This window comes from Carassius gibelio, chromosome B11 (genome assembly GCF_023724105.1).
Source record: "Carassius gibelio isolate Cgi1373 ecotype wild population from Czech Republic chromosome B11, carGib1.2-hapl.c, whole genome shotgun sequence".
Classification (NCBI taxonomy): Eukaryota; Metazoa; Chordata; class Actinopteri; order Cypriniformes; family Cyprinidae; genus Carassius; species Carassius gibelio.
Window position 1 is genome coordinate 2,256,424 of NC_068406.1, and position 12,783 is coordinate 2,269,206.

General features: G+C 36.4%; 1 protein-coding gene across 3 annotated transcripts; it reads left to right on the forward strand.

Annotated features, from left to right (window-relative positions):
• Positions 1–1,886: 1,886 nt before the first annotated feature.
• Positions 1,887–12,506, forward strand: LOC127968089 (cadherin-like protein 26). 3 transcript variants are annotated; one of them, XM_052568981.1, is made up of 17 exons: positions 1,887–2,042; positions 2,848–2,964; positions 3,523–3,672; positions 3,798–3,942; positions 5,079–5,242; positions 5,567–5,695; positions 5,977–6,159; positions 8,432–8,727; positions 8,922–9,064; positions 9,290–9,517; positions 9,684–9,905; positions 10,427–10,548; positions 10,660–10,755; positions 10,857–10,946; positions 11,045–11,092; positions 11,196–11,282; positions 11,387–12,506. In XM_052568981.1, exons 1-17 carry the CDS (start codon positions 2,007–2,009, stop codon positions 11,618–11,620), a joined length of 2,490 nt encoding a protein of 829 aa, XP_052424941.1. In that variant the 5' UTR covers positions 1,887–2,006; the 3' UTR covers positions 11,621–12,506. The 3 variants fall into 3 exon arrangements, with proteins under 3 accessions (XP_052424941.1, XP_052424942.1, XP_052424943.1); XM_052568982.1 differs by having other exon boundaries at positions 11,048–11,092; XM_052568983.1 differs by having other exon boundaries at positions 11,051–11,092.
• Positions 12,507–12,783: the final 277 nt, after the last annotated feature.

Sequence of the window (12,783 nt, forward strand, 5' to 3'; positions counted from 1 at the left end):
AAGAATGTATGCTTCTTATAAAACAGTACAATTGTGGGATATCCAAAGAGTACAAATAAAAAAAATAAGTAGAAATGTAATTAACATTCATTTATGGTTTCACAAATTGGGCACTGAACAGGTTTGACATCAGTAAACACAACATTCGTGTTTGCACGACTTCATAGAGTACATATGTTGCAAAAGCTTTTTTTTTTTTTTTTTTTGGTGCTTGACAGGTATGGTCACTATTTGCTGTTGTGTATAATTCTTGTGTGAACTGCCTGTAATTGAAGTGAAATAAGGGTGTTCACCTCATGGTTAGGCACCTGCTGTTGTAGGTGTGATCGCAAGTATGTGTGACCTTTGAACTGGTGATTGACTGACACCTGGTTGGGCTCGAGTGACTGCTTCACTATAATTTGGGTTTCAATGTCATTTCAATCCATGTTGATGGCTATCAATTAATAAATGCACTTCAACAATGGTTCCCAAACCTGTCCTGGACGACCCCAGGCCCTGCACATTTTGTATGTCTCCCTAATCAGACACACCCAGTTTAGTTCTTGCAGTTTCCACTAAGGAGCTGATGAGTGGAATCAAGTGTGTTAGATAAGGGAGACATACAAAAGGTGCGGGACAGGTTTGGGAAGCACTGCACTACATTATTCTCCAGTAAAAACATTTGAATTCTTTAAACAAAATAAGTCAAGTCAAGTCAAGTCACCTGTATTTATAAAGCGCTTTAAACAAAATACATTGCGTCAAAGCAACTGAACAATATTCATTTGGAAAACAGTGTGTCGATAATGCAAAATGACAGTTAAAGGCAGTTCAACATTGAATTCAGTGATGTCATCTCTGTTCAGTTTAAATAGTGTATGTGCATTTATTTGCAATCAAGTCAACGATATCGCTGTAGATGAAGTGACCCCAACTAAGCAAGCCAGAGGCGACAGCGGCAAGGAACCAAAACTCCATCTGTGACAGAATGGAGAAAAAAACCTTGGGAGAAACCAGGCTCAGTTGGGGGGTCAGTTCTCCTCTGACCAGAAGAAACCAGTAGTTCAATTCCAGGCTGCAGCAAAGTCAGATTGTGCAGAAGAATCATCTGTTTCCTGTGGTCTTGTCCTGGTGGTCCTCTGAGACAAGGTCTTTACAGGGGATCTGTGTCTGGGGCTCTAGTTGTCCTGGTCTCCGCTGTCTTTCAGGGCAGTAGATGTCCTTTCTAGGTGCTGATCCACTATCTGGTCTGAATACGTACTGGATCTGGGCGACTGCAGTGACCCTCTGATCTGGACACAGACTGGATCTGGTGGCCACGGTGACCTCGGAACAAGAGAGAAACAGACAAATATTAGCGTAGATGCCATTCTTCTAATGATGTAGCAAGTACATAGGGTGTTATGTGAAGTGTTTCCGGTTCCGGTTTACCTAATTAATGCAGCCTAAAAATCCTTTTGGATTTGGATATTAAACGCATATTAGTATGTTATGTGTAAGCCAGGTTAAAGAGATGGGTCTTTAATCTAGATTTAAACTGCAAGAGTGTGTCTGCCTCCTGAACAATGTTAATAACTTAACTTTGTTTTGCCCATTTGTTTTTACAATAATTTAATCTTCTTAAAATCTTCTGCCATTTTTTTAATTGTTTAACAAAGGCTAAAAACATTTGCCACAAATCTTACTTAAGTCTTATTTAGGTCAGAAAAAATTTCAACTTCTTGTAAGAATATTTAGAGATTTTTGCTGGGAAAAAATCTGATTAAAAAAAAATTGTTTTATTACTCCTTTTATCTCTCATGGTCTCTCCTCCTATAGAAATGTGTGTAATGTCTCTGTCTATATGTGTACACTGAATACTGGTACTGCATAACTAACACTGCCCCGGGGTGGAGTTACCTGTACTTCTGCACTACACACGTGTGATCGTGCTCTCAGTTCAAGACAGATGCAGGTCTGAGCGTGAGAGCTCATGAGGTTCCAGTGTTAAAGCTTTCTACCTCATATTATGAACTGAAATTATTATGGCTAAAATGATGTTCAGCTGCTTGGTGCTTGTGGTGAGTACAGTTTGTATTTTACGGTACAGTTGTAGCTCATTCAAGATTCGGTGATATTTCAAAAAATGTATTTTTATTCTGTTGCTTGTTTGCTGTAAGTTAAAGGACAGTAATGGTAAAAATGTAATTTGGTTACCTTATGGAGTTATTTCTACATTAAACTAATTCTAATTCATTTATACCATACCTAATTTAGTCATTTTTATTTGTTTAAATTTTTGAAAAATAAATAAATAATAAAATAAAATATAAAATGTAACTAAATTTAGTCAAAACCATTTATTCACTTTTGACTTCTGTGTATTTGTTCTGATATTGTGATTATTGGAACGTCGATCTTAATCAGTAATCTGTGCAGAAGAAATAATAATAGAATTATTATCAATATGATAACACTACAGTTAATATTATTAGACATTTTATGGAGGTCTGCGCTTTTGAATGTGTATTGTTGTACCATGAGTGCCTATCGAGTTCTTTTTGGGGGTCAGTTGAGAAAAGCAGCAACAAAGGAGAGTCTTGTTTAGCCTTTTCCAAACCTGTTTCACAACTTTGAATACTCTCAGGTAAATATACAATGCGCATTCTTTGACCCTGCCCTCATGGCAGAAATGACTAAAAATGACCCAAATGTTAATGATTGAATGGGATTTTTAGTGGTAAAGCAAAGCTGTTTCATCACGTTCACATCATCTGGGTGTGATGCATTTGAAACATATCTCTTAGCTTTAGGGTTTTTCTGCTCTCAATTCATGTTACATGTTTAAAGCATACAGTAAATAACACACTCTGTTTCTGTTGAAAGGGAATGATCTGTCTGTGCAGCACAGAGCCTCTCAAACGCCATAAACGGGCCTGGATTATAGACTCGTTTGATATTGTGGAGGAACACCCGGGTCCTTTCCCTTATGAACTGGGGCAGGTAAATATCATTTCTCTCAAATAATGCACTGTGGGTATCAAATAATAAAATAATTCAAAACTTGGAGTGCTATATCATTTTGGTTAAAGATCTGGGTTTGTTGCTGGCTTGATTGGGCAAAGTTCTCAATTAAATCTCCCTTAAAATGCATGTATGTACATTTGATTTAAATTAGCCACAAACCAGAGAATGTTGAATTGGAATGACAGAAAGATAAATGAATTTATTTAGTCTAAATTTACTGTTCAGTTCTTTCTTTCTTTCTTTTTTTCTTTCTATATATTTTTTTGAGGTAGTATGTATGCCTTTCTGAAGGATCATGCGACTCTGAAGACTTTATATTAATATGCTGTAATGCTTTATATTAAAATTTAAAACTTCCTTAAAATTGTAATTAATTTTATTTCACAGTATACATTAAATAGTTGATTAACAACTACATTTAATGACTTACATAGAAAAAAATCAGTTTAATGACATATTATAAAAGTTGCAAACAAGGTGCTATGATGTTGTAAAACTTGCCATCCTGATAACATTTCTTTGCCCGAATTCTAGATTAAACTGGACCGTACCTATTTAGTGGAGTTCATGTTAAAAGGAAAAGGTGTGGATTTAGACCCAAAGGGTGTCCTGTCTATCGATCCGCTCACAGGGGTTATTAAAGTACACAAAAAAGTCGACTATGAGCAATACAGCGTTCTGAAGGTAAGTGGAATCAGATTTTTTATTATATATAGGTAATATTAAGGCCTTATGTCTCACTTGGGACAGGGAGGATTTAGTAAGTATTGAGGGCATACGTTAGAACTAATTTCATCATTCTTTCAAAGCTGATGTTCCAAGCGAGAAATAAGTCCAACTTGGCCATAGATACACAACTTGGCATGGAGGTCAACATACTGGACATCAACGACAACCCGCCGGAATTCAAGAGGGAGGTTTATGATGTCACTATAAACGAAGCAGCAAAACAAGGTCAGTATCATTTTCAGTAGGTGTACTTCAGGTTTGATGTACTGCAAATTAATATATAAACCCTATCCACCTTATTTTCCTGTAAGAGCAGGAAAATGTCATGTTTCTGGCTTCCGGTGTCACTGGCTTATAACTATTTGTAGCTCCACAAAACTGTAATATTTAATGTAAATTTCAAGCAACAATTACTCAAATATATTTGTCCCGTATGACCAAGATTGCATAAATAATGTAAATTATTACTGATTTATATATTTTATGATTACGAGTCTATTCATTAAGGTTATCTGAAAATTACTATGATTTAAAATAAAAATAAACTGTAATTATTATTTTAACCTTTATGCAAAAAAAAAAAAAAAAAAAACATTACTATTGTTGAAGAAACACCACATAAATAAATGTTGCTTTAATTAAAAAGCTTTTATTTACAAGCCTGTGAATAAGTAATAGGAAATGGTGATTTGTTTACATGTTTACTTCCCTGAGATTTTAAAGGGAAACATGTATTATTCACTAATATTTCTGTCATTTCAAACCCATTCAACTTACTTTCTTCTGTGGAACACAACATTTTAAACAATTTGTTAGCTTTTTTCCATACAATTCAAATATATACATAGTGTATTATTATTATTATTATTATTATTTTTTAAAGAGCACTATAAAAGTAATATAAGGGCGGTCCTTATGACTTGTGTGCTATATTTCAAGTTTTTTGATGCCATACAATCTTTGTGTGACAAAACTTGAATTTGTTGTTCATTGAAAATCGTGATATCCCAAAATGAGTAACAATTACTTAACAATTAATTGCTTGGTCCAGTTCAAATTACTATTTCATTGATTCAGTAACAGCAGTTATGGGCTTATAAAAAAAACTCAAATACTAAAAATGCTAAGTGTGTTCTTGTGGCTCAAGTGGTAGAGCGTTGCTTTAGCAGTGGAAGGTTGTGGGTTCGATTCCCAGGGAACACATACAGTAGGTAAAAAATGTTAGCCTGAAAGCACTGTAAGTGGATAGAAGGATAGAAGTGTCTGCTAAATGCATAAATGTAAACTTTAATTTAAGTGCTAGTGTCGGAGTAAATGTTCCTTAAAGAAATTGTCATGTTCTTCATATTGTCTGTTTGCAGGTAGTTTTATTGTAGGTGTTTTTGCGACTGATAAGGATGCACCAGGAACTCCGAATTCCACCATTGATTACAAAATAATTTCTGTCACACCAACAAATAAAAATGTGGAATTCTACATCCAAGAAAGTAATGCAATATCTTTCAAAGGATGCTTTGATTATGAGGTAAAAAAAACCCCCCGGGGAATGCATCATTTGAAAGTACTGAAATAACTACTTTGTTGATACTTGAACAGTGTGTAACACACTGTACTATAGCCTATAGAATATGCATGCCTTTAAAACCAGTGTGTCATGCTAGAATTGGGATATTGCAACAAAAAGACATGAGCTATCATGTTTGTGCCTGACAGACCAACAGGCATCACAGTCCAGTTTCAGTGTTCAAGTAACATGTGAAAACATGTCTTTAAAACATCTTGACATTTGTCAGGTTATTGAAAGTTTTTGGAGTGTGTATATGAAGGGTCTAACCTGTTTTCTTTTCAGATGGCTAATAAATACTATATAACAGTTGAAGCAAAGGACCGTGGAGTTGTAAAGTTGTCAAGCACTACAACAATAATTGTCAACCTTCAAGATGGCAACAATCATTTACCAGTTATCACAGGGCAAACGGTTAGTTAAGAAGATATTTCACCCCCCAAAAAAATAATTCTGTCATCATTTACACACTTCAAGTTGTTGGAAGCCTGCACGACTTTCTTTCTCTTGTTTTTGAAAAATGCTTTTAACCAAACAGTTGCTTAGCCACTGACTTCTATTAATGTTTTTTTTTTCTCCAATGGTCAATGGCTACCAATGGCTAATAGCAACTGTTTGTTTACCAACATTCTTCCAAATATATTATCAAATGCTTCCAGAATTTGAACTGTTTTAACATTTTCCCGCTTCACCAGGGTTCAGCTAAAGTGGTGGAAAGGACCAATGGTACATCCCCTCTCACAATACATACAGCTGATGCTGACACACGTCCCACTGGGGCATGGAGGGTCAGATACTCCATACAAGGGGATAAAGCTGGCCACTTTGCCATTCACACTGATCCAGACACCAATGATGGAATCCTCACAGTGGTTAAGGTATGTTTGCACATTCTAGGCAATTTTGTAAATGTCATGCTATGTTCATTAATCTCATTACAAAGTATTTAGGGATATTGACTCATTTATTATTTAATCATTAAGGTCATTAGAAGGATAAGATGTGGTAACATTCAGAACAGTTGCCAAATTGGGCATCTTTCTACATCTTATACTCCCCTCCTTATTTTCGTCTTGACCACAGGAAAAAAAACAAACAAACAATATATATAGCATGCAGACACAGTATTCATTGAATACGTCCTAATTATATAGGTAAACGGTTGGGAGCAAGTTAATCTGATTGGCTTGTTCACCCCTTCTCGGGAGGCCCCATACAATTGTATGCTTTGCATGGTGGGAAAACACACTACTGGTTATGAACTGAGAAACCAAAAGAGTATATTGTAAGTATCATTGCATTCGTCAAAGAAAATTATCACTAAATATCATCGTCAACAAACCTTTATCAAGTGACAAGACGCAAATGCCATGTGATGATGACTATAATTATATGTTTAATGCAGATTTTCCTAACCAGTTAAAACGAGACTAAATGTGGTTTACAAAATAAAAACTATGCTAAAATGTCTGACAAAAACGAGACAAAACAAAATGTTATAAAGTTTTTTCGTCCCGGTTATTCAGATTATTATCATTTTGCAGTATATCAGTTTCCTGTGTCTCACTTCAGGGGCTGCATCCAGGGGGCAAGGAACTCGACCGGAAGTTGAAGTCGGGTGGGGGCTGCCATCTTTTAGCATAACTTCATTTGTGTTAGCATCCCATTGACCTCCCATTCATTTCGGCGTCACTTTGACAGCGAATAACTTTACATCTGAGGCGTTTAAAGACTCAGTTTTTCTTATTTATTTCTAAAGATACACAACAATGTATAAAGGGCTCCATTACCTTCTATGTTACATTATGGCCCTGTAGAAACAGTTTTTGTAATAATAGGCTAACGATTGCGTCATAACCACTCGTCTCTCTGTCACATTACCGTACAGACAGGAGGAGAAGCTCACAGGCATTTAACTTAACATGGCGTACTGGCGTTACATTTTAAAATACTATACAAAATAATTAATCAGAATATTTACTCCTACTCACTCACGACAAAGAACTCCCCGCTCAAGCTCGCCGTCTCTGCAAGATTAACGATGGCAGTTTGCACGCACAGCTACTAGAAGATTTACATCTGGCAGACAGGTTGCTGACGTCGTCAAACTTCGTTTGAGTCTGCGCGTCAGAAACGGAAGTGCTAAAAAACGCTAAAAATGGGCTTCACTTTCACAATTGAGTCCCAATGGGGTCGCTGTGTCCATTTCTTTTACTGTCTATGGCTGCATCAGGTCACACTGTGCAGGCGCAGGCGACGTCACTTCCTCAAGCCCCATTCGCGGCATTATTTAGAAGATGACAACAAGCAAAATTAAGTGACACAGAGAAAGGGGTCGATGTGTGTACTTCAAACATGGTTTCCTGGAAAAATAAATGCTGTTAATTCCAATCAGAGTGATCTCCGTGTCTGGAATGGATGTATACTTGAGTCTATAAGGTAACAATAACATAAAAAGATAACCTTGTTTGAAATGGGTTTGGATAAAAGACAATTTGGTTTAGTCTGTGCTTGTACTATATTGACTGGGTTAAAAAGAATTGCATTACTAAAAAGAGACTTAAATAAAATTTTCATTGCTAAAGATAGACAAAAATAGTCATGTATAATTCTGACTAAAATAAGACTAAAATCAGACTATTAGTTGACTGAAACTTGACTAGACTAAAAAGAGTATGAACGTTACTGAAACGTATAAAAACTCAAATGACAGCTTCACACAAAGCTGTGAAAAAAAAAACAGGGCACCAAAACAACACTAATTGTAAGCACCGTCTACCCAGCTTTAGGTCATCTGCTTAAGCATCTTTGCCTTTTTAGCCCCGCCCACCTATTGGCGCATGTAGTGTTTACGAGACACAAGAAACGTGCAGGTGTACACACAAACCAAACAATAAAAATGCTCTGAAGACAGCAAGTTGCGAGGCAGTGTCAAGTTGTGGAAAACCAGTGTTTGTGTTACCTTTCTTCTGATCCCAACGTTAGGAGAGAGTGCATTAACTTTATTTTCAATTAATATTTAATGACCCAGAGCGTGCAAGTACGAACTTGGTCCTTTTTTCACTTTATTTCGGCAGAAATGCCTGTATTGAATAAATTTACCTGCTATACTGATATGGCGTGTATTGTTTTCATGCAATTCTTTTCCAGCCTTTAGACTATGAAGAAAGCACAGAACAAAAACTCACCATCTTTGTTGAGAACGAAGAGCCTTATTTTTCTTGTGAGGTTAAAGAGAGATATACAATTGGGCTCTGGACCGTCGTCACAAATCCACCAAATCAGTCCTCTATGAATATTACCATTACTGTGGAAGACACCAACGACCCTCCATTCTTCCCAGATCCAGTAAGAAAAGTAATTTTGGAAGAAAATGGTGCTGTCGGAGTTTTTGTAGACAAAGTGACAGCAGTCGATCCTGACACTGGACGTCCCCACAAACTGGAGTAAGTGTTCAATCATCAGAATCACTTGGCTCTAATAATATCTGGACAATAATGCCATAGTTAAAATGTGTCCTGTTGTTGCATTCTATAACATTCCAATCCATGTGGCATGACCATGATATGTTTGATATTTTGTATCTAATATTTCGACATGACTAAACATGTCCAAATACTTTTATTTTTTCCCGCACCAGGTATTCTATTGAACAAGATCCTGCAGGCTGGTTCAGAGTAGACAAAACCACTGGAGAAATCTTTGTAAAAGAGTCTTTGGACAGAGAGTCAATTCATGTGACCAATGGGACTTATATAGTCACTGTCCTTGTGACAGAGAAGGGTAATACAATATAACTTTTGCATTTGGCTTGCATATAAATGGTAATGACTACATCTATCAATCCACCCATCCATGTTCAAAACCGCTTGTCTTATGTTGGGTCTCAGATATGCTGAAGCCTATTCCAGTGTGTTGGGCTGTAGAAAGAGATGAAACCTACATTTTTTTTTACAAAAACTGTTATTATCTCTATAGAATCCATTTTTCTCTGATTTTTCACACCAGATGAACATCCTCCAATGACGAGCACTGCTACCATTCAGATCCACATTGAAGACAAAAACGACAACGTCCCTATTTTAAAGGAGAACATAGTTTCTATCTGTCAGTCTGATGAAGTGTCAGGTGCAGAGATCACAGCCTATGACCTTGATGGAGATCCGTACAGCGGTCCGTTCAGTTTTGAAATTATGGGAGATCATAAAGAAGAATGGAGCTTTGACCCCAGTCATGGTAAATAATAGTAATAATAATAATAATAATAAAAAAAACATTGTGTATTATACAGTGCATTATACAGAACCTTATATAACGTCCTCAGCATTAGTATAGATTTTACTAAGCTCTGATGTAAAACACATAGTCATCACTTTTCATCTTTTTTTGCTTTGTCTTTTAGGTTACACAGTGCATTTGGTGAAGGGTAAAAGTGTTCATGCCAGTCTGTACACATTGATTTTGAAAGTCTCTGATAAACAGGGCATGTTTGTCCTCCAGAATCTCTCTGTTGCTACGTGTGATTGTACAGTTTCACCAAACTGTCTAATGGAGCGCAACACACAACAAAAAGCGGGAAGTGGCTTGATGGGAATTACCATTCTTGCCGCGCTGATGATATTTGGTGAGCACCGCATTCTGTTAAATTCCCTATAAAATGATTTGATTTGACAGATCCTATCCTGTGTTGTATATACCATGTATATACCATACCTTGATTTTCCATTAGAACAATAGACAAAATAAGCGTACAGCATTAGTTCTGGGAGGTCAGGTGAGTCAAGCTAGCTTCGGCTAACGCTCAGCTGATCACATCTAGCTATAGTAATACGACACCTATCACAGCTTTCCTATATAAGGTCTATCCAGTATTATTCTGCTGCTTTTTCGCTTGCTCAGGAGCAAATTACCCTTCTCCATCCCTAACTTCTCATCTTAGCCATGGTCAGGACTTGGCTTTCTGATATTCCTCATTGAATCAGACACCTTTTATATTGGTTAATGTTGTTAAACTTTATGATTAATGTAGTACAATAATGATATCTGCTTTGTTCTGTTCTGGTAACCATTGAGGTCCTGTATGCTAAGTGTCAGTTATCATGACGAAAGTGGTCCTGACAGAAATATATCGGTTTTTCCTTTTAGCATGTCTGTTGCTGTCTCTCACTTGCTCTTGTGGGCCTGTGAAGTCTCTGGTGCAGGTAGACAATGTCTTAGAAGATGCCCTTCTGCCTTCTAACATCGAGAAACTTGGCACTGATTGTGTGGTAAAACCTTACCCTAAGATTTCTTATGAAAAGCTAAACGGCCCTTTCACAGTGAGGTCTAATATAAAGATCACAAATCAATGTTCTCCTCTATTTTTTACATTCATAAAGGTCCCGACTATACTATTAAAGAAGGCATCTGTCAGTCAATCAAAGGATGCAGCTTTTGTCATTAATGGGGTTCAACAGACAACTGACATTCAGGAGGTATGCTAAACATCTCGGAAACACAATACATTTCTTATAGAACCAGTCATTCTTTACATTACTAATCATTGTATTAAATTCATTTTGTTTGTTGACTACAGGTATCCAGCAAAGTTACAGGCACTCACAGACTCCCAGTTCAAATGGATGAGTCCTGGTCTAGAGACAGATCCCAGGGTTATTCCAGTGAGGTAATACAGCAGTTCATGTGGGAAATTGTCCCAATCAAATATCCTTTGAAAGTAAAAGTGAAAGTCCAGTATTGACTGCACTGTCTTCTGTTTCTAAGAAGCAGACATGGATGTGGAAACAGTATCAGAGTGAAAACCGCTACCAGGTAAACCTTAATCATTTCATGGGATGTCTGAACTTGTTACTGTTCAGTGGAACTAGTGAAATCTTAACATCAGTAATATAAATGGGATTTTCTAAAACCCTAGGGTTCGACATTTAGCAGGAGGAGCTTACAAAGAAGACAGGGTACCTTTTTCATCAGCCATTCAACTCTACAAAGTTTGCTTTCTCAGGTACGTTCCCCTTCAGTTTTCCACCCAGACACGCAACAGGTCAATTCAACCTTCATTCATCCATTCATTCACTGACTAAACAATATTTCTTTCTCAACTCTCAGAGATTGCATTCAATACAGTGCCCAGAAAACGAATTGCTTGATTACGAACCTCAGCTTTACGCAAATGAGGACAACTCTGATAATTCTGTAGTCCTGGACCCCATAGACTTGCCTATGGATGAGTTTGATCCTGAGCTGCTCTCAGACCTGGGACCAGCATTTAAGAATCTGGCTTCGATCTGTGACCCAGGGACACTGTCAAAAGCAGAAGCGATGAAGAATGGGATCAGATAGTCTAGTGATGAATATGAGGATGAAGATGTTCCGCCACCTTATTTAGGACTGGTCAACTGTAAGAAAGAAATAAAGCAAGAAAGAAAGAAATGTGGACATCTTTAAAAAAAAAAAAAACATCTTCCAAAGAAAAACTGCACTGTTTAAATTGGTATTAGTATATTTTTGTTCATAATGGATGTTATGCCTTAAATAGGTTGGTATGATAGCATTGTTTCTTTCGTAATTTTTATGAAAAATGGCAATTATTCAAACATGCCAGCATTAACACATTCAGTCAGTCAGAGATTTATCAAAATGAATCAATTTTCCACTAATGCAAATGGTCTCATATCCTACCAATGGCAAGTGAAATTCCCACTTTGAGTTTTATTTTGAGATATATTTCAAATGCTATATTCAGTAATGCACCTGGTATTACTACCTCAGTTTTAGAAACTGAAATCATCTGTATTTCATTCATGTTTACATACCTTAGAACAGTTTATGCAGGTAAAGCATTGTACTCAGGGCTACACAGAATTATATCTTCATTCATCTTTTCTTAACTGTACTGCCTGTTTTGTGAGAGGATTGCATACCATAACATTAGATATTTAAATGCCTTTTTTATACTTACACAGTTAAAATGTGGAGGGAAAAATCTATAAAAAAAGATTATTATTGTGTTTGACCCAATCCTTGAAGTGAAAAAAACAAAAACAAACATGGTGGTATACATATATAATTTTTTTTCTTACCTTATTTTCTTAATTAAAATGTTTGTTAAGGGAATGTTTTCTTTTGAGATCTCCATAACTGCACAACTGTCATACACTGTCATGCCATTCCAGCTGTCATGAATTCTTTTAATTTGTAAAAATAAAGATAATTTTTCATGACCGTACTGAATGCGGAGTAATGTCCATAGCTACTGTCACACTAAAAGCTCTGTTTATTTATTTTCAAATGACAGAATTTTGCCTTAACACTTCAATTTGTCATTTCTTAGTTAAAAGCTAAAGGAGGCATTCTGTGTTTCTTGTGGTATTTAACACATTGATAGACAAGTATGTTAATAGTAACAGGAAGAATGCAGGGAGAATTTTGTAATCTTGAAATCAGTTCTTTACCTCAATGTTGTATTAGACGAGATAGATAATATCTCCAGTATTTTCCGGTCA